The sequence below is a fragment of the Dromaius novaehollandiae genome, chromosome 13, assembly GCF_036370855.1.
Source record: "Dromaius novaehollandiae isolate bDroNov1 chromosome 13, bDroNov1.hap1, whole genome shotgun sequence".
Lineage (NCBI taxonomy): Eukaryota > Metazoa > Chordata > Aves > Casuariiformes > Dromaiidae > Dromaius > Dromaius novaehollandiae.
The window spans coordinates 25,077,739-25,098,263 of NC_088110.1; the positions used below are offsets into that span (position 1 = coordinate 25,077,739).

Below are 20,525 nucleotides of genomic sequence, written 5' to 3' on the forward strand. Positions count from 1 at the left end.
GCCCTCTTCACAGCAGCACAACAGAGTGTATCATCTGCAGGATGCAGGCAGTGGCCGTTTCTTCAGTGCTGGAAAGCTGCTTCTGGAGTATTCTGCTCATTTCTGGGCGTGGGGTATCAAGAAGGTTGAGGAACAATTTCAGAAACCTGAAAAGCCCAAATGAAGAGCATGGTCTGCATAACATTACCGGCAAGGAGAAAATGGAACAAATCAGCTTATTTGGCCCAGAAGAAAAAGACAGAAAGGGAGGACGAGATAAGTCTTGTGCATAAAATGCTTCTTGAAAGGAAGGAAATAATTTGTTCTCCGTGTTCAGGGTGTAGATGACAAGAAGTAATGGGCTTAAATTGAAGGGAGAAAGATTGAGGTTAGATAATATATTTTAAAAAAAAACATATTTCTCCTGGTATACCTTGTGTTCCCAGAAAATCTGCCCCAGTGTAGATTTTCTGGGAAGGTTCCTTAGAGGTCTTTTAAGAAGATTAGACAAGCTACCGTCAGGAATGAAGTAGGCACAGTTCATCCTGCTTTGGATGGACCGTCTGACCTGTCGAGGTGCCTTGGAGCCCTGCAGTTCGTGGAAGTGGGTGACGGGCGAGAAAGGAGTGCAGGCTCCAAGCCAGTAAATAGCATGTTGAGGTGGAGGCTGACGGACCCGATTGCTGCTCGTTCTGCAGTTTGATCATTACATTCCTGAGCAATTTACTCACCTTTCGTGCCTCAGTTTAACTACAGACCGTATAGTTATTTTTTCAACTTTCTTAAAGATTTGTGAGCTCTCTACTACAATGTTCTAGTACATCTGTCCAAGCTCTTTTTGCAAAGAAGAATGAGTGATGAGTCAAGTTTGTCAGACTGCTTTATGCTGCATGTGGACACATGTGGCAGGCAGTACCCCTCTGCTTTCATTGCAAATTTATTAAAATGTTTCAGCTGCAAGACAAATTTGTCAGTTTGTTCTCCTATTTATTTTAAAATGAGATATTCTTAAGCAAAAAAGTTTTATTTTCAGGTAATATTTTCCATAATGTGGAAAACCAAATCTCAAATAAAAATTGTTACATACGTTTTTATGTATATTTTAATAAATCCTAAAAGATTTGTCAAAAGTAACAGTGCTGTGTGCTTTCAGTAGTGCACATGCTGTCTCCCTTGCACTGAGCTCATAACGAGCAGCAGTGTTTCATAGTAACTAAAACTGTTATTCCTAAAATATTCTGTGTCGAAAGAAATTGCTTACGTTTGCTGTTTCTGGACTGAATTTGTTTGCTTTCTCTTTTTTTTTCTTTTCCTCTAGTACTTAGAGTAAGCGACTTCTAAACACCTTTCGATGCAGCCACCCAGCCCGGGGCTGCGGCTGTCTGCTCCCTTCCTTCTGGTCAAGAGTTTTTTCCAGTTTTAGTGTTAGAAGAGGGAGACTGTCCTTCGTTCAGTGGCTGAGCTTTAAAAATTATCTCATCATGACTAACATGAGATTTGTCACAAATAAACCAGCAAAGAGCAAAGAAGTTGCAGCTCTTCCTGACTCCTTTTTTAAGTCAGGAGGTAAATGATTAATACTCAACACACTGGTTTCCAGCTAAAGCCTGAATCAAACCGGGGTAGATCAGTTTGAGACTTTTGAGAGTTGGGGTGGAGCTTATGTCTGTTTTTTAAGTAGAGAGAAGCACTTCAATCTGCAGTGACCCAGCTATGAAGGAGACTTTCTTAATGCACTCTCGGTTGTATAGCTGTAGAATATCAGATTTTTTTTTCCCAAAAACAAGAAACAAGCTCTGCTTAAAATATAGATTGAAATGAAATATTTCTAGAGGACTAGCCTGAAGGGCTTTTATTTTTTTTAATGATTTTTTTTTTTTAATCCATGATGCTCACCTAACACAGAGCAATTAGTGCAATGGAGCGTCCCTGATTCGAATCCGTGGTAGATTGCTATTAAAGGAGGTATTAATGGGCTGCCGAGAGCTGGGAAATTGTTGCAGAAAAGTGTGTTTATGGAGTATGGTGCTGGCAGGCATGATTTCAATCGTATTTGACATGTTTAACATAAATGTATACTGCACAGCTCCTGCAGTTTATGAATAATTCCTACAGGCCCACTGCCTTTCTAATTACTGAAATTGAAAAAAACAGGTCAGGCACATCCTGACGGAAATCTATTACCGCCCCTCCCCCCCACTGCTGCTTTCTCCCCCCTACTTTTTTAATATATGGTGTTTGTTGAGCACTTAATGGCTGGGATATTCTACAGTACGAGAGTAAAGGGAGAAAGCGAGCTGGGAGAGGAAGGAGGTGGGGGGAGACGTTAGAGCATCTCCAGACCCTGGCTGCTGCGCGAGGGAGACCTAAGAAAGGGGGTTGGAAAGCTGGTGCAATTCTGCCTTTTTTCCTGAGAAGGGTTTGCAGAGCACGAGAGGCTCTTAGGCACCGGCTCAAACTGAGGAAAAGGGCAGCATCGGATGTCTCGGCGCCTTCGTACGTTCGAGAAAGCTCCTGACCTCGAAAAGCACAGTTCAGACTCAGAAGCACCCTTAGCCCAGGGACGGTTGTCTGCAGATTCCCTTTTCCTAATCTTTTCATTAAAATACGGAGGAGACGATGGCTCGGCACTGGGCCCTCCGCGTGGCTCGGCAGCACCCGTGTTCCCTGCGGATGCGCGGCCAGCTCCGGGGTCAGGGAGGGTCCGCGGCCGGAGCGTGGCCCGTTCCCGGGGCTGGGCCACCGGTGGCTGCTCCGGGGCCGGAGTGTGGCCCATTCCTGGGGCCGGACCGTGTCCCGTTCCCGCGGGAGCGTCGCATCCCAGGAGCTCCCGCGCGCTTCCCGCGGGGCGGCGGGGAGGCCGGGCAGGGCCCCGGCTGCCGGCTCCTCTGACCTCCAGGCGAAGCGATGCAGCTCGCTAAACCCGACAGAGCTCTGACCTCGCGGAGTAAAAGTGAGCGATGGCCCGCGGGGACCGCGGCCGGCGAGGAGGGGGAGCGGGGCTGCCTGCCGGTGGTGCCGAGCCGCCAGCTGCCGCGCGGAGCCGCGGCCGGGGTTGCTTCCCCGCGTCGCGCCCGGTGCGACTTTGCCGCGTTGGACTCGCCGAGGCCGAGGGCTTCTCCCGCTGTGCGGGAACTGTTCAGCTTAGCCGTATGCATCGCTCCTTCATTTTGCTTAACAATCGCTGCGATCATTTCTGTTGCTTTTTTTTTGAACTTTCTTTCTGTTTGCACCTATCAAAGCATTGCTACTTAAAAAATAATAAGCAGAGAATTGCGGAGCTGGCCGTACTGCGGCGATTATTGATCTCCAGCTGGGCACGTGCGGTGCTGCGTGCACCCGACTCTGGACCGGCCTCTGCTCGCGTGTCACCTCGCCGGCTCTCGCCTGCCTCTGCCATCCGCCGTTCGTCCTGAAAGGACATCCGTGTGCATTCACCCCTCAGAGCACGCTTGCTCCTTTCCCGGTGGTGATAAAACATGCTAAAACTGGTACATGCTACGGTGCATGTTTTCTAGGACTTAAACACAGACAAGGAAATGATTAAGTGCTATTCAGCTACTTTGTGAGACAGAATTGTTTTACTGCTTTCCGAGATGGCTTTGTGGTACCAGGGTCCCTCAAACCGGTACCCGCAGCAGAGCTGGTAGGATGTGCCGTCGTCGACTGCTCTTTCTCCTTCCTGCTTTGCTTTGCTGCCCTGCAACGCTGCCTCTCTCTGCTCCCCCAGCGAGTGGGATCGCGCTCGCCTGCTCTGCCCGTCTCTGACGTCTCCGGTCCCTTTGTGTCCGTGCTCCGTCCTCGCGAGGCTGCCGCTCGCCGCGTGCTTCCGTGCTGCCCAGCGCTGCCGCTCGTTCCTTGTTCGCTGTTTTTAAGGAGTTACTAAAACTGCTCTTGCTTGGACCATCTCCCAGTGAGACCCACATTGAACTGTAATAAATCTTTTGATACGCAGTCGCATGGTAGGTTAGTTGAAATATTTTTTCAACTGAATTGGGCAGTAATATTTGCACAAATTGACAGCTGGCTCAAGGACCACATAAAATGGTTAAGTCTAAAACGTTATCGCTTGTTTCCTCTCAGCCACTTTGTAATAATAATAATAGTAAAACCCAAACATTTCTCACATGTCGGATGCAGTTCTGAAGATATAATGTAGAAGTTGTTCCTGAAGGAAAAGGTGCAATGTTTCAGGGTGCCGCTTTGCAAGCGTGCGGGTCATGATGGCGCAGGGCGGGATGCTTTTCTCCGTACCCTGTCGTCGCTTTCGCCCTGTGCAAGTTTCTCTTTAACTGGACATGACCGCGAGGAGCCGTCACTCGGAGGCCGTGAACGCCTCCAGCTTTGATAGGGCTTTTTCTGTTTTCTGGTGCAGTCTTTTGCTGGTGCGTTTCTGTAGTAACGTGCCAAAGTCAGCTTTCCCTCCGGTCGCTCCCACGCTAAGTGTGTATCAGCGCCCGAAGCCCCATTGGGACGCGCTGGCGTGACGGTCTCCCCGGGGCCGCGCTGCTCGGGGCTCTCCTGCTCCCCGGGGCCGACTCCAGGAGTCATCCGCGGCTTTGCTGCTGCCCTCTCTGCCCCGCTTCCTCTCGCTCCGGTCGTTTCTTGCACCGCGAGTCCTCTGGATGCTCCGCGTCTGCAAAGAGCGCAGCAGAGAGGTGTTGCCGTGACTGGAAGTTCTGGGTGCTGTAGTATGAATATTTAATCGTAATTCAGTTGTTCAGACCCGCTGCAGGCTGAAGGTATGACGCAGCATTAGGAAAACGAGTTACTCGACTGCTTTTAGGGCCACATTTTTGAAAGGCAGCAGTAAAGGTCTGGGTACAAAAGTGTGCTTGCAAATCTCTGTATTTATTTCTGTCTATCCTATGATCATGTTATTTATCAAATACAGACTTGAAAAAATACTGTAGAGCAACAGGCAATATACTGCCCTGCTAGCAGGGCTACAACATCCTATTAGAATGAGCAGTACCTTCAGGGAATAGGAATGTAAACAGACAGCGTTTCGGAAAGAAACATTCGACCATATATTATTAACACGCGAAGTAACAAACAGGCAGTGCCGTAGCGGTGTTTTACACCAAAACTCCCTCTCGGCGAGGCCCGGGCTGTGCTCCCGTGGCCTCTTGTGCCACCAGAATCTCTCGGTGGAGTTATTTTCTCGTATTTACTTTTGCTGTATTAATACAAATTGTGTGTTTCTACTGAATAGCGACTGTCTGCTGGAGGGACTGACTGAAACTCTGTGTTTCAGCCCATTACTCCGGGCTCCTAAGCTGCTGTTACTTATCCTGTGAGGACAGGTCCGAGCACAGGGCCTTGCCCGCCGTCCGCCCGTTCCCGTGTGGACGAGGAGATGGGCGCTGCGTGAGCGTGAAAACGGATGAAATTAAACCTTTCCAATCTCAGGATTTCCGGAGGAAAACAACAGCCGTTTTAAGGATGTTCATCTGCTAGGCCTTCGCTGTGCTGCCGATTGCCGTTCCGGTCATTTCTAGCCGCAGGGCTGTCCGCAGACGAGGCAGGCAGATCGGTTTGGTCCAGAGGTTCGTGATGCTGAAAAGCAGCTCCAAGAAAATGTCAGGAAGACGTTTGAGGAGGGAGGCACCACCAAATATGGAATTTTATTTTCCATCAGGCAATGAAAACACAGTTCCCCAGGCCAGCTGAAGAGTTTTCCCAGACTGGCTGTTGGACTCAGTAGGAGGAAGGTTTTTGCAGTTGGCTGGGGGCGGGGGGTGGCTGTTTTTTAAATCAATGGAGATAGCTAAAACCCCACTGTAAATTTCTAGGGCAAGTGGCAAGCTGGTTTACGGAATGCAGGGAGATGAGAACCTCTGCCTTACGGAAAGCAGCATGAATTAATAATCATTTAATTGGCTTCTCCATTATGTTGCTGGTTGGGAGATGGAAGTTCGGATGAAGGGGCTGTCAGCGGTGCTTTAGCTAAGAGAGTCTGACGGTCGGGAGGCGGGGTGGTGACTCCCTTTGCACCAGGATCAAGAGTAGTCAGCCTTTCGGGACAGTTGCCATTTTCACCTCTGGACCTAGCAAAAGAAAGGATCCACACTTCTAAGCAAGCATCCCCTCTCACCTCTGAAATAACACCTGGGAGGATTTGTCTTCCTCTTCTGAAAAGCAGAAGTTGCTGAGAAAGAACAAGAAGAAAGGTAGGCCTCCCAAAAGTGCTCTGCTGGCCAGCGTGCCTGCAGCAGCTCTGTCCCGTTGCCTTTGGCTTTCAGGTGCATTTGTTGAGAAATGCAGTTTTCCTCAAAGGTCAACAAATCTGAAATAAATCCATTTAAAGAGTCAAAATAATAAAAATACTAACTGAAAATTTGTCATACATCATACTTCAGACCCAGATAATCCTTCCTTTTTCTTCTTTGCAAGGCCTTTATCTCTAAGCGTGATCTTTTATATAGTTGCAGTACAGGCTGTGCGCTCTACCTTGTCTAGTACTGAGCTGTGATTTGGAGGTGAGGCCTTTCTGACATTTTCAATCTAGGACATTTAATCCGGTCCACTCCACGCAGAGATGCAAAGGTCCCGCACAGCTGTCAGAGCGCTCTGCAGGCAGTCGCGGAGTGTGCTCAGAGCAGATGCAAGCTGCATGTCCTCATTTCTCCGAGACAGAAGAGAGTTCTTAATTCTTCTGATCTGTGATGTGGACTGAATGTGTCACTTATATATTTGGCAGCTTATGAACAGTAAACTTTGGTCTCAGCATTAAAATTCCCATTTGAGTTGTCAGCTAAAAAAATAATACTTAGGGCAAATATTGAGCATATATTTTTCAGAACTCTGCAACAAACCCGTTATTCTGAGGCCTGGACAAATACTAATAATTCCAGTTTTGAAGTATTAATGTTATGAGTTGGAACAAGTGCACTTAATAAAAACGGGCACTTTGGAGACAATAAGCAAAGGTAGATTTTTAATTACCTTTTACTTTTCCCTACTTCTAAGCAGGCTGCTTCCCAGTAGGAAGGAAATAGGAAAAAACATTAACGGCTTCAGAGGTTATAGCTAGTATTCAGCAACTATGGGGCAATTGTCTGCAATTGGGAAACTAAAATTAGCGGCTGTGTCTGAAAACATCGCATTAGTGCGTTGCTGGAAATTGCAGACAGTGAAATCGGTGGCGTTGCAGAGATAAGAACCAGCGACTCCCTGAGCTGCTTGCTGTGCTTTGCCGTAGACAGCACCGGATCTCATTGCTGATGGAGAGATCAGTGGTGTAAGTTCCCAAAGCTTAATTTAGAAGTGGATATAGCTGTAGGAGGTCACCTGATTTTTCTTTTTAGTACAGTTTTGTAGGTATTTAACGATACTTGCTTTATTTCCAAAACTGAAAGTGTTTTCATTCTTTAATTTGGAAGGGTGGCCGGTACACTTTAGCCAAGATTTCTCTGCTCATTTTATTTTCCTAGCTCGCAGTCCCTTTCCCCTCTTGCAGCGCTGGTGACGTCCACACGTGACTCCCTGGGCGACTGATGGGGAGTTTTGTGGAATAATTGATACTCAAAGGTTTGAAATGGCAGTTGATGGATTCCGAGCCCAGGGAGACCCTCCCCAAGCCATGTCGCAGGCGTAATTGCCAGTCAGCACAGAGAAGTCAAAGGGGACCCCAAATTTTGGGAGGCCCGTTGTCACGGCCCCGGGGGCGGGAGAGGAGCAGAGCTCCCAGCGCTGCCTGGCCACGTGCGGACGGGCCTTGGGGTCTCTCCGCGAGTCAGTCCTGATCCTTGGCTTCCTGATTGTGGCTGACATTTTAATGTCCGGGGTCAGCCTGAGGAGCGGACCATGTCAGCGGTAGTTAACCTCCGTATTGGGGCCGCTCTCACGTCACACGCCGCTTAGCCGAGGCGTTTCGGCGCAGGGCGATCCTCCGCCAGCCGCGGCACGTCGGATCTCCTTCAGGGTTGGTCTCGCTCTTCCTGGCAGCCCGCGGCTCGCTAAGTACAGCGGGCTCCCGGTGACGTTTTCTCTGCGGTCCCGAACTCACTCAGGAGCGGCTGCTTTCCTTGGCAAGAAGCGGGGCCGGTGGGGACGGAGTGATGCTGCGCTTTCATCCTCCAAGGATGCTGTATCAGGTGGAAGTGAGGAAATCACCGCTAAGCAGGCTTTGCCGTGGCCAAGTCTACGAGGAGATCCCTAGTAGTGCTAGAGCTCATCAGATCCCTGCCTTCTACTAACAGTGTTGTTACCTATTTGCAGTATCTATTTTCCATTTCCTGGAAGTTATTTTGCCTCTGTTTAATTGAATGCTTAGAAGTGGGGGTCTGGCGGGGAAGGAGGTTAGAAATGTGGATTGCACTTCTTATTTTGGTATGGTTCTTTTTGAGATACATCTCATGTCAGTAATTGAAAGGATCTTTGTGAAGGAAACAGTTCACCTGATTTTACTCTTACTGCATCTTCTGAAATAAGGTGCAGATGCCAATGAGTTCACGAAGAGAAAAAGAGACAGGGAGCAGAGTATGGGGGACCAGTCTAAGAATGCTACAGTGCCTTGTTAATCGGCAGCCAATCCATCATATTAAATATCCAGCTGTCATATATTACCTTTCAAGTGAAAATGAATAACTCCCATTAAGGGCGAAATGGGTTTGAAGTCGATTCGAGACAGATTAAAGTACTGTTATGAATGTGTGTTCGGGGAGGAGGAGACGGGGGCTGTGTATAATATACTTGTCCTTACAGTTTTTAAATAATAGATGTCCCACAAATTTATGTACTCCGGGATACGGGGGGAGGGTAGGGGTCAGAGGATGTGCCTGCTGAGAAGTGCCTCAGCTTACGAAGTGTTTTGCTATTGAGTTCTGGTTTTGTTTGCCTTTTTTTGTTTTGATGAATTAAAATTGCCTCTCGTTAACTTGTTACAGTTGGTGATTGCCTGGATCTAGTCCCAGCACTAGCTATAGGCCAGGTTCTGCGGTCGGTGTCCCACTGATTTTGGTGGGACTGCTTGCTGGGGAGGGCCCTCAGATACGTTCTCATCCCAGAGCTCGCGTGAGTTGCGTGCGCTGAGCGTGCCGGTGCTGTCCTTCTAGCGACGTGCCGGTGCTTCCAGGACTGAGGTGCAAACCGCTCGTGTTGCACTGCCGCAGCTTTCAGCTGGCTCTAAGGCAAACGTATTTCAAAGCGGTCGTATGCAAAACTTTGTATGTTCAGAGCTGGGAATATGAATCCTACTTTGTCGTAGGATTTGTCCAGCTGCTTGTGGAGGTGACACGCACCTAGCAGGTTGTGAACAGACCACATAAATAGCTGTGATTTTTCTGCTTCTAACTGTGAATTTAACACAATTCCTTTATTATGGAAGATAATCAAGAAAGACCTTTCTTTGGCCAGGTGTGCTTTGTAGGATATAAGTTAGTCCATATACTCATTCTCCTCCAAGTGCTATGTTTCAAGAAACTGCAGCAGTGTAAATAGAAATACTGTCTTCATCCAACTTAAGCCTCTTTGGGGATGTCCTGATATAAATCTCTTTTTGTTGCAGCACCAGCCAGCCAGGCAGAGAAGGAGCTGACAGAGCCTCCAGCATCCTCTAAACGCATGTCATTTCCCAGCAGCTCTGAGTCACCTCTCTCCTTTAAATGGTCGAAAACTTCAGAGGAGACCAAATCAGAGCAGGTAAGGAGCAAGAGCCCAGCTTTCTGCGCATCTGCAAGTAGTTGATTTGTTTCATATATGCTAAAAGCAAAAATAAGAGGACAACGATGAAAGGTGGTAACTGGTGGTAGGAAAAGGCACCAAATCATTAAAGTCTTGCTCTAAGGAAAGAGGAAAACAGCAGCTGTAGCAATTCCGTGATTCATTTGTCTTGCTCTGCAGATGTATCAATGTCCATATTGCAAGTACAGTAACACAGACGTGAATCGACTGCGGGTACACGCCATGACCCAGCACTCAGTGCAACCCATGCTCCGCTGCCCACTTTGCCAGGACATGCTGAACAACAAGATCCATTTGCAGCTGCACCTCACACATCTGCACAGCGTGTCACCTGACTGTGTTGAGAAACTCATCATGACGGTAAGTTGCTGCATATTCAAACATGTCTGCTGCCTTCCTAGAAAATACGAAGATGAGAGAGGTGTCCTCAGTTGCACAGGCTAATACTGCTGTAGTGTGCCACTCTGGGCAACTCCCTGATCTGTCTTGGCTTTCTCATCGAGACGTTTCCCATCCCTGCATGTTTGGTCTGCAGAAGCTAGGTTGTCCATGCTTGAGCACTGTGAAAACTAGTGCTGTTGCCATACTGAGTAATTGTCCTATGAAGAGATTGGAGCAAATAAGATTTCCCTTAACTACTGAGGTCATCACATAGGACTGCATTTTGCGCAGAAGCTTTCAGAGATGAAGTAGTTGATGTGCTGCGCTGCTCCTGTTGCAAAGAGAATAAGTGCTCCGTATGCAGATTAGCACTTCCAAAGCGGGACACCCAGGGTTGTTAAGGTAACATTACAGGAAATTGGGTATCAGGTTTCTGCTTAACATATGATTTTAAGAACCAATAGGGTTACTTGCACTGGCAGTCTAGTCTTACAGAGGAGAAACAGTCCTATCGTGCAGCCCATATTCTGTGCGCGCTTCATCCACTTCACGAAGATCATTGTTATGGTTGTATGAGATAAGTTGGATCTGTTATTTTTGTGGGGAATCATTCCATCCAGATAATCATGCTTTTGATATATAACAATTCACTTTCTTCAGGGTAACCTGAACAAGCAAGGGATGTAGGGCTGTTGTCCCAAGAGAGCTTGAATCTTACGTGACTGTGAATACTATAAAGTGACTGTTCCAAGTGCTATTTTCAAAATATTTTGAAGTGCCTGATCTTAAATTGGATTTTAAGAATAGACAATTAAAATTCTCTGAAGTAGGAAGTTAGGCCGCTAAACTGCTGATTGAAAGTTCTCTAAATAAAGTCAACTATTTTCATATAGAACTCAAAATTTTTAACAAATCCATTTCTAGAACTGTTTTATCAAACAAGACTGTGGCTTTGTGTGGGTTGTGATTGTTATTGCTTGTGCAGTCTGTTCTGAAGTGGAGCAGAAGCTTCAGATAGCAGATTGTGGTTCACAACAAATGTATTTGCATCAGGCTTTTGTTCTGTCCTGCATCACTGTTTTAGCAGCTAGTGTGGGAATCTTCCCCCAGCACTGCCTCTGGGGAGTTGAAATTCAGCTAACTTCAGAAAGAATGAGTTAGAGTGCTTGATAAGTAGTAGTAAATTAACAGAGCAGTGCTCAAATTCTCATTTGTGAGACCTGTTCTTTTTGTTCTGGCTTCCTTTTTCTCCCAGAGTTGTTGACTGAGACTTTCTTTGCTACTGGCCTGTGTGTACGGTAGTGTCCCCAACTGCTGGACCCCATCTCTGGGACCTCTGCACACTTGCAATGCAAAAATGCTCATAAAGGTGCACCCCATTCTCCAGCGCTGAGGCACTTGTTTGAGTAAATAACATTTTGAGTCTCAAACTGTTTTTCTCGTGAATTTCCTTTTCATAGGTTTTACATGAATGCGCTTTGCTGTTTCCTAGTGTCAGGTTAAGATACAGGTAGAATTAATAAGGCACGTTTTCAAAAACCCTTCTAAATTCACAAATGGGATGTATTGTCAGATTTCTACACTGTTATTTCTTTGGTATAATCTTCAAGGCAAGGTTGTGTCTGCATTTAAGAACTTGTCGCCAAGTATATAAAATCAAGTGTTTATTTTGATTCCTGTCAGTTCTTTCCCTTTGTGATATTTTTTCTTGCACCCCATTTCTGCTTGTTTTTCTCTTCTTTTCTGATTTCTGACAATGGAAAAGAATAATACCACATTTGTCACAGTGCTTGTGTTCTCTTATCAGCTCCCCTTCTGTGATATTGTTTGAGCAAGCCCACGCTGTGTTGCCCAGCTTCTCTTACCTTCTTTGTTCTTTTCTTTCTCTCTCCCTTCCAGTCATCTTGCGTCTCCCTCTCAACCCCGTACACTTTTTATCTTCCTTCGTTGGTTGGCTGGCACCTCTCCTCTCACTTCTCTGCGCCGGCTGTCCTGCGCCCCGGGCAGGCCAGCAAAGGCTCACAGCGGCCAGCGTTGGACGAGGCTCTCAGCCACCCGCAAGAACTCCTTGTACTCCCCGTAGGAACCACATCCTAATATCCGTTAAAAAAACAGCAGTGTTGACAGATCCCAGCGTTTTCTGAATGCAAACTATGAGAGATTTGGGGGAAGAGAGCAGCAGCAGTTCGCCTAGACAAGGTGGTTGCAGCCTTGGGCTCCAGCGAGCGCATGGCCCTGCTCTGCTGGATCCGCGGCGTGTGTCTAGGCTAAGGAGCTGTCCCCAGCCCAAAGACCCAGCTCTCTGGGACCTGCATCCGTTTTAAATGATGGTAGTTAAGTATGCAGATACTTTTTGAGGACTTGAACGAACCTGGTTAGCTTCTAACTACGTTCACGGAAAATATTTTGACCTTAGAAAAGCACTAAGCAGAAGCCGAGCCCCTTTCTTATGCCAGCCAGTGTAACCAGTTTGCTGCGGGTGTCTGTTACGCTGGTGTGAAAACGGTTAGTTTCCGAGTTGGGCTCGGAACTACAGAACTAGCAGTCCAGAAGTGGGTGTGGTTAAATTAGCGCATCCTCTTAACCTGAGTGAGTGTATATCCTGCAGGATGCAGGACAGACAGAAACGACTCATTAAGGAGCTCAAATACACCCCACAGGGAACATGCCCAAGCAACGGCTTTGGGGTGGAGCACAGTGCTCTTAGGTCCCTGTGTCTTCTGTGCTGCAGCGGGACCTCCTTCTGTCCTGCAGCGTGCAGGACTTCTGCTGAGAAGTGAGGAGCATGTCCAGAGAGCTCACCCTCCTGCTCGTTTCTTGTTTTAGTCTTGCCATTGCCAGCAGCCCTGCGTAGCTCTTTCCTTTGGTACCCAGATGTGTCTGGGGGGGGGAGATTGTCTTTTCTGGTTCCAATAAATTAACGTGTGGGTCAAGAAGATTGTTCTTTTTTTGCATTAAATGACAAATACATTAAGAAATCAGCACGGCTCGTGCAGAACGTGGGATCATCAAACGTTCCTTATTTCGCTTCTTCTAGCTAAGATTCCTGTCTCGGTCTGACGCGCGAATCGGGCCCTGGTGCCACCGAGAGCGAATTGCAGCCCAGTAAATGGGAGCCGGGCTCCTTTCGACACAGTGTCTTTGCACTCGGCGTTTGGAGGAGGCTCCAGTTAATAATACCTTATCAGACGCCTTTCAGGAACCTGCAGTGTCTAATATGTCTGTTGCCATAGTAACAGCTGCTTGCTTATGCTCAGCATCTCATATCTGTGTGTTTCATGCCCCTTCCTTTCCGTATCAACAAGCCGCCCGGACGACCGTCCCACCGGGAGCAGCTGGAGCGGCGGCCTCCTCCCGGGGACGGCTCCTCCGGGGACGGCTCCTCCCGGGCACGGCTCCTCCCGGGCGCCCTGCCGCCGCGTCCGCCGCCGCGGGAGAGGGACCCGCAGGATGGCGGCGAGCAGCGTGGCGGGGGCCGTGCTGCCGCCCAAGCACGGAGCAGCGCGGCGAGGGGCTCGCTCGCGTGGGGAGACCCGGCGGGGCGGGGGCCGAGGCCGTGTGCCGGGCCGCGCTTGCCCGTCCCGCGCTCTCCCGCTGCTTCCATTTCACGGGGCTGGCGAATAAATGTGACAAAGTTTATTTTATGTGGCATTTCAGCAGCTCTAAGCTAGTCTAATCGCCATCTTTCCACATAACAGCCTCTTTGCTAATCTTGGGCCTGCACCGCTTCAGCAGAGAGCTCCTTAATGAGGGTGAAGTGCAGTTCGCCTGCATAGTCGATTGACAAGACTGATGGGCTCAAAATAGGAGAGCGGGCTGCTTCCTGAGCAGCCTCCCGTAATGGGGAGCTCTCCCTCCTCCCGCTCCGCTTCCTTTATCTTTCTGCACATTCCTCTCTCTCCCCGTTTAATTCTGTTGTCAGTTTTCTCTTCCTCTGTTTAAGGCGTCCTTCCAGTGTTTCCAGCTGTCTTTTCATCTTTTTCTTTTCTCTCTTGCTCTAAAAGTAATTCCTCCCTATCTCTGCCATCCTCGCTTCTCTCTCATACTATCTTTACATTTTTTCCTCTTTCCTATTGTCTTTTCTTATTGCTCTCTCCCTTCTGCTGTCATTCAATTTTTCTCTCTCCCTCCTTCTCGCCCCCTCTTACTCCCCCCTTTCCCTCTCACTCTGTGTCTCATTCTCCATCTCGGATGAAGGTAATGAAAATAATCGGGCTTCATTAATTCTGAGCCCTGTGAGATGATAGCCATTTGGAGCCATGTTTGCCAATTAGATGGTCTAAATTAGAAGTGACCTTGGTATACTGCCATCGCTTTGCTTCTCCGAGTCTAATGAAGCTTTTCACTCCAGCACCCTCTCTCTCTCTTTGTAATGGAAATTACCTCCTTTGTCTGGTTCGGGAACCTTGCATTGCATGTGTATTTCCCCCTGGTTGCATGGACATGGGGATAGTAATGTATCTCCTCAGACCCTTTCTAGAGATTTTCTTTTCAAAGCCACAGGGTTTCAGCATTCTTGGGGCATTTACAGAGGAACCGTGTAGAACCTCCGTATGTTTGGTCATTTGGTCCAGAGGAAAGTGAGAGAAGACAGATCCAATGTACAAAGAGCTGGCTATTCACACTATCCAAAGATTAATTTTTCGGACGTGCCAAGAATGTGCCTGCGTCATGCTGCCGGGGCCGGCGCGAGAGCGATGTTGCAGCTCTGAGCCTCGGGCCGGTGCTCTTGAGAGGCTCTGTGGCTTGTCACCCTGAAAACATGGTGGAAGCAGTAGTAGCAGGAGCCGCGCTTGTCATTGCTGTGGGTTGTCAGCTGTGAGAAGGAACTCGCAGGTTGTTCTCAAAGCTGGTGACAGGTAAATCTTTTGCTGACAATACACGTCAGTGTGCGTGGTCTGCTGAAGATATTCACGGCATAGGGAGGCAGGAGACATGGTTTTGCTCCTTGGGGTTTTTTGTAGCAGTTAGTAATTCACTGGACCACATTATTTTTAGAAGCAGCCATCAATTTGGGATGCCTAGGCATACAAATGGATCTGTTCAACTTAAAGAAATTTCATCTGCGTAAGCGGATCTGAATGTTGTCCAAAATGGAGGGTACCTGGAAGTGCAGGTGCCTGTCCCAGCAACTTCAGCAGAACCTTCCATCTTCTAAGGCAGATAATTGAGTTCTCTGCAGTTTATCGTCAAGTGAAATTCTAAAGCCAAAGTTTCCGTGCTCAGTACAGACTACAAGAGAAACATGTTGGATGTGGGGAGAGGGAGAGGTTGCCAAAGTCTCTGGCCCATACTTTTCCCTTCTTGGCTCTTCAACCTAGCAAGTTCTTTGGCCGTGGATCATGGGGTGGGGACAGAGTCGGTTCCCTCGCTGTTGTCGGTGACGGCTTTCCGAGCGAAGAGCGCTTGCTGAATGTTTGCTGCAGCGTCGGGAGTAGAGCCTTGTCTGTGTGTTTGTGTTCAGAGATTGGGCTGTCAAAGACAGCAGACAGACTGAGCTGCCGATTCTACCCCATCTCTCATTTTTATTTAGGCAGAAAGATCCAGGAGAGTGACCCAGTTCAAGGAGACCGTTTGTATGCCGTACAGTAATATTGTCCAGGAGAACAACCCAGAAGAGACCTGGGAAATACTAGCAGGTGGTGTGGGGCGTGCGCTTTCAGCACTGTGTGCAGAGCTGGATTAGAAAATCCGAGTGTGCAGGAGATCAGTATTTCTAAACCTGAAAGCTTTGCTGGTGGTTTATGGGCCAAAATATCATGGCTGCAGCTGCAAAGGGGCTACAGTTTAATATTAGACAGAGCAAAATGAATATGTATAGAAGAAAGAAAGGGGAATACAAATCACAAGTCCTCCAAAGCAGGGACCATCCTCGTAATCCATTTGTGTGATTGCAGGGGGTTTCATCCAACTCCTTGACGCTGCAGCAGTTAACAGATTCAAAGATAACAAATAACAAATGTGAGAAATTACGTTGTAACTTACATTTGTAGGGCTTTTCTTAAATAATGGTTCAAATTGACTGACTTGTTGATATGGTGAAAAAGTTGGTGTTAAAGAGAAATTAAAACAAGGAGATACAGTTATTCAGCATGTGTTAGGATGGATGCCAGATTACATCCCTGGTGTTGCCTGCTCAGGTGAAGGGGGTGTAGAGAGCACACAGGACCACGTGAGCTAACACAGCCTGTGCTCAAGGTAAATACATTCCTCTCTATCCCCAGAACAGCTATGCTATTTAAATACATCTAAAGTACGAAATTCCGCGGTTAGGAGCATCACTCCGTGTTTAATCCGTTGGGTGACTGTGGCCTCCAGAGCCTTCCTCCCCCCTTGATGCTCTTATTATTTGTATTACAAAAGCAGCCACAACACGCGAGACATTTTCTGCACACGCACAGAAATGGTGTCTACGCCGAAGGGAGTAGTTTGCAGCGTGAAAGGACGTAGTAGTTCAAAGTGGGGAGTCTGGAACTCAGTGTAAATGCAAAGAGATTTGAGGTGTGTGGCCCATTTTCATTACGCTTTAGCTTTGGTCCTGCTTGGGTGGTGGTCCGTGCGGATGGAGAGACAGAGTAGTCCTGCCCTGGAAAATGGCACAGGAAAGGGGTGCGGTGTTTTAAAGAGAAACCTGAACAGTGCTGAACTGGTAAATGACTAAAGCAGGGACCAGATCAGTTGCTGAGGCAAGACAAGTGCCTTATTTTCAAAGTTTTATTTCCCAGTGGCAGCCTTGCACGTCTGTCTGGACTGCCAGCGGTTGCCCTACATCCAGACCTAGAATTTCTAGCTTCCTGCACTTTCCTCTGAGCTTTTTTCTTTTTGCCTTTCAGGATTTTGTGCCTGTAACAATTTAATGTACCGGAGCCTTTTTTTTTTCTTTTTGTGGAGGGAGGGGTAGCAGGAGGGTGCGAACTGTGGCTATGGAGATGCAGGTAGATAAAGGTAATTACTTAAACATATATAGGGCAGGACTTACTGGTTTGGAGACCCAGATTAAGATGCAGAGGAGCATGTGAGGTTGATGATTATATTTCGGGGAGAGTTAATTGACGGAAGGTGAAGGCAGACAAAGAACCGCTGCTTACTGCCTTCTTGAATCCCAATCAGGAATTATGATTAAAGACGCGGCGAGACAACAGAGGCCTGATGAATTGGTGTCTTTTTTTTTTCTTTTTTGCCGTCATTCACACTTGATTGACTTCAACCTTTCAAGTGCAAAAGTCTCTCTTTTCCATTATTATTCATAGCCATCTGAGTTTTTCTAATTAAAGTGTATGAAAACAATTACTGATCCGTCGTACTGAGTCTGGTAGTGGGGATGGCTGCCTTACTGTAATGCGTATAAAAGCCCACAGTTTTCTATAATGATGTGCAGCTGAGGTGTTAGATAATTTTATTCTTTTTCTACTCTGTTGGGGCTTTTTTAATTTCTCATGATTTATTTTTCATAATTCCTGAAGATCCTAGGAAAGCACTCTCCCTGCTGATACAGCGGAGAGGGACAGCTCCTTTCCTTGCCTTTCCTCCTCTGCCTCCCTGCTCGTCCCCCTCCTCGGAGCTCGGTCACTGTGAATTGACCAGTGACCCTTCGCATCTCGTGACCCACCGCCCACAGCCATCAGATGCTCCCGGTTAGAGTAAAAGTTGGAAGGATTTTGGTGCGTTCAGCTTCCCTCCTCGTGGTTTGTCGGCATCAGCTGCCTTTCCTGCAGATGTGTGCGGAGCCAGACGCTGTGGCTCTGCCCCTCCTCACCTTCACCCACCCGCTCGCTGCAGAGACGGCGGCGGCTCGGCATCCCTCCCCGCACGGGTGGGGGCCTGGAGCCACGCACGTGCAAACCTTCCTTTCCGAGCCTTTTCAGGGGCTGGTTTCCTTCCATTTTCTTGATGAAACCAAGTTCTAGTCCGTGTTGGCTTGGATTTGACATACGCGTAGATAAGGCAGGCTTCAAGTCCTGCACAGAGGTTTACAGTATTTCGGCTGCAGCTTTGCCACAGATTTGTTAATACCTCGTGTGGTTCAGTCAGAGCTTTGTGGTCTCCGACTTGCAGAAAGCAAGCTATGCTCCGTGAATGTAGCAGCCTCATTGGTCTCTTCCAAAACCCGGGGTTCACATGCCTTCTCAGTGTCTGACATGGACGGATGGGGAGATTTGTTTTTCTAGGAAGCATACTTACCGCGAGCGTCCCTTACACCGCACCCTTAGAGCAGGCAGAGGCTGGGAGCACGAGCACTGTAGGAAAAGCGTTGCAAGTCAGTTTTGGTTTCCGTTGCTTCAGGTACCATCAGCCCTGGTAAAGTGGGAATGGTCCTTTGATGTCACCTGTGAGGGAGCACACAGCTGCTCACAGCTGTAGTGGCGTCTTCGCTTGCTGCAGGTCTGTGGCCGGTGCTGGCAGCCAGGCACGTGAACGTCGGTGGTGCAGGACTGTCCTTCCCGTGACTGCTCCGGGAACCGTGGCTGGGGGGTAGCTTTTAGGATGCTGCTAGACGCTGACGCTGAAAGTTTGAAAGGGTATTTTGTCCTGCTGCTGATACCATCCATGCACAAACTGCTAGCTAGGTAGTTTGTATCTTCAGTGTGACTGGATGCACACAAAGGAATGTGGTTTTCCCCTCCCAAAAAAGATGAGTATTTGACTCTTTCAAAGAGTGGCTCTAGTTGAACCACACAAAATTTCCAGCTCTTTAAAAATCTTGAAGTTTAAGTCCTACACTGGTAATGATAATGCAGGTTCTAGACAAACACTTGAAGAGAGGCAAAAGGACCATTCGTTTTGCGGACAGTTCGCTCTCTTTTTAGTCTTTCCTTATTCATCCTTTCCTTTGTCACCTCTCTCCTTATTTATACTCTGCTTTCTCATGCCCCTCCTTTTCCTGCATCGATACACTTTGAAAACAGTGCTGCAATGCTCCCTAGTTCAAGCTTACAGTGTACTTTACAAGGTATGATTTAATTAGGGGCCTTTTTATGTTTTCAGCAGCTTAAGGTGGGCCTTTCAACTTATCTCCCTAATTGGTTGCACAAGAAGTTTCACAGCCCATGACAAAACATTGTCAGTGATCAAAGTCTGAATTCTACATAAAGAAAAAATATTAATAATAAGATTATTCTTCAAGTGTGCACTGCTAATTATGTCCAGAATGTAACTGTAGAAACACTTTTGACTGATGTGAGCTTTGTCTAATAAACATGAGTCTTCAGTGAGCTATGAAAAGTGACACCTGACTTTACAGTACTGGTGTCTGATTTTGCCGCTGAAGATGTTTAAAGCATTTTCTTGTGTTTTTCTACTCCCTACATCCTTCCCTCCCTCTGTTTCCAGGTGACAACACCTGAGGTGATGATGCCCAGCAGCATGTTTCTCCCAGCAACTGCTCCAGACAAAGATGGGGCCTCCAACACCGAGGAACCAGGGAAGCAGCCTGGTGAGTGCGACCGACCAAGGTCTGCCTCTGATAAACCGGGGTCTCGTGGTTCGCCCAGCCCGGGTCACCAGGCCGGAGGCTGTCTGGGGACATCTGCACCTGGCTGATTTCCCACTGCACAGCTGCCTCCCAAGGTCCCCAGCCGGCCGGTGCACAGCAGAGCAGTCTCCCCTCACCTGTGCCACAGACAGGCCAGCGCCCTGCGTGTCCCCAAGGCAGGGCAGAGCAGAGCAGCTCCCAGCTGCTGCGAGCAGAAGTCAGGTGAACACAGCTCTCACTGTGGCAATTCTTGTGGAAATTATGTGGAATCCTGGCAAAGGAGGACACCAGATGTGAACAGTGAAAAACAGATGGAGTAGAGAATTGGTAGGGAAACCACAAATTTTGCTGCTGCTGGCCACAGAGACTCTACTACCACCTCTGCTCTATTTGCTCGGTCCACATCATGGCTGAATTATGTACATTGCCAGCAGTCTGGGGAGGTGTGAGCTGCTGTAGTGCTTATCCATCCCAGAGCTCATTGCCATGTTGTGTTATGAAGGCATGCCTGTAAGTTAACAGCTATTTGCTCCTGGCTTTGTAGCATGATGTGAGAACGTCATAAGAATATCATTCTGCATGCAGAAGTGTCTAATGTCACACCTGTTAGGGAAACAGTCCTGATAGTCCTTTGGTGGTGACCTCCCGGAAGGAGTCTGCAAGGAGTCTGGGAATTAAGAGGACTGTTGCTTCCTTTCAGGCATGCAGCACAAAGGGAGAGATCCTGGGGACAGCACGGACACAGCCGGGGTAGCTAGAGCTGCACTGGACAGTAGGATCCCGTTTGGCCTCTACCCATAGCTCACTGTCTTTTCTGGCAGAACTGTGTTCTCAGACCCTGGAAACGCGGCAGAGCAGGGACTGCTTATTCTCTCCTCTCCCCTCATCCCTCGCAGAACACCCTTCGAGCTGCCACCGGCAGGGCCTGGATTTCATTCCTGTTGGTTTTAGCTTTGATAGGGCCAAGACTCAAATATTACATTCAGTTTGAGGAACCTTCTTATTG

At 48.0% G+C, this 20,525-nt stretch overlaps 1 protein-coding gene across 1 annotated transcript in view; it reads left to right on the forward strand.

The window, feature by feature from the left end:
* ZFHX3 (zinc finger homeobox 3) overlaps window positions 1–20,525 on the forward strand; it is a 735,572-nt gene that overhangs the window by 695,170 nt on the left and 19,877 nt on the right. Inside the window, exons 14-16 of the mRNA XM_064519879.1 lie at window positions 9,491–9,624; window positions 9,826–10,026; window positions 19,378–19,480. Of these exons, the coding sequence (XP_064375949.1) occupies window positions 9,491–9,624; window positions 9,826–10,026; window positions 19,378–19,480 (438 nt within the window). The remainder of the gene's footprint in view (window positions 1–9,490; window positions 9,625–9,825; window positions 10,027–19,377; window positions 19,481–20,525) is intronic.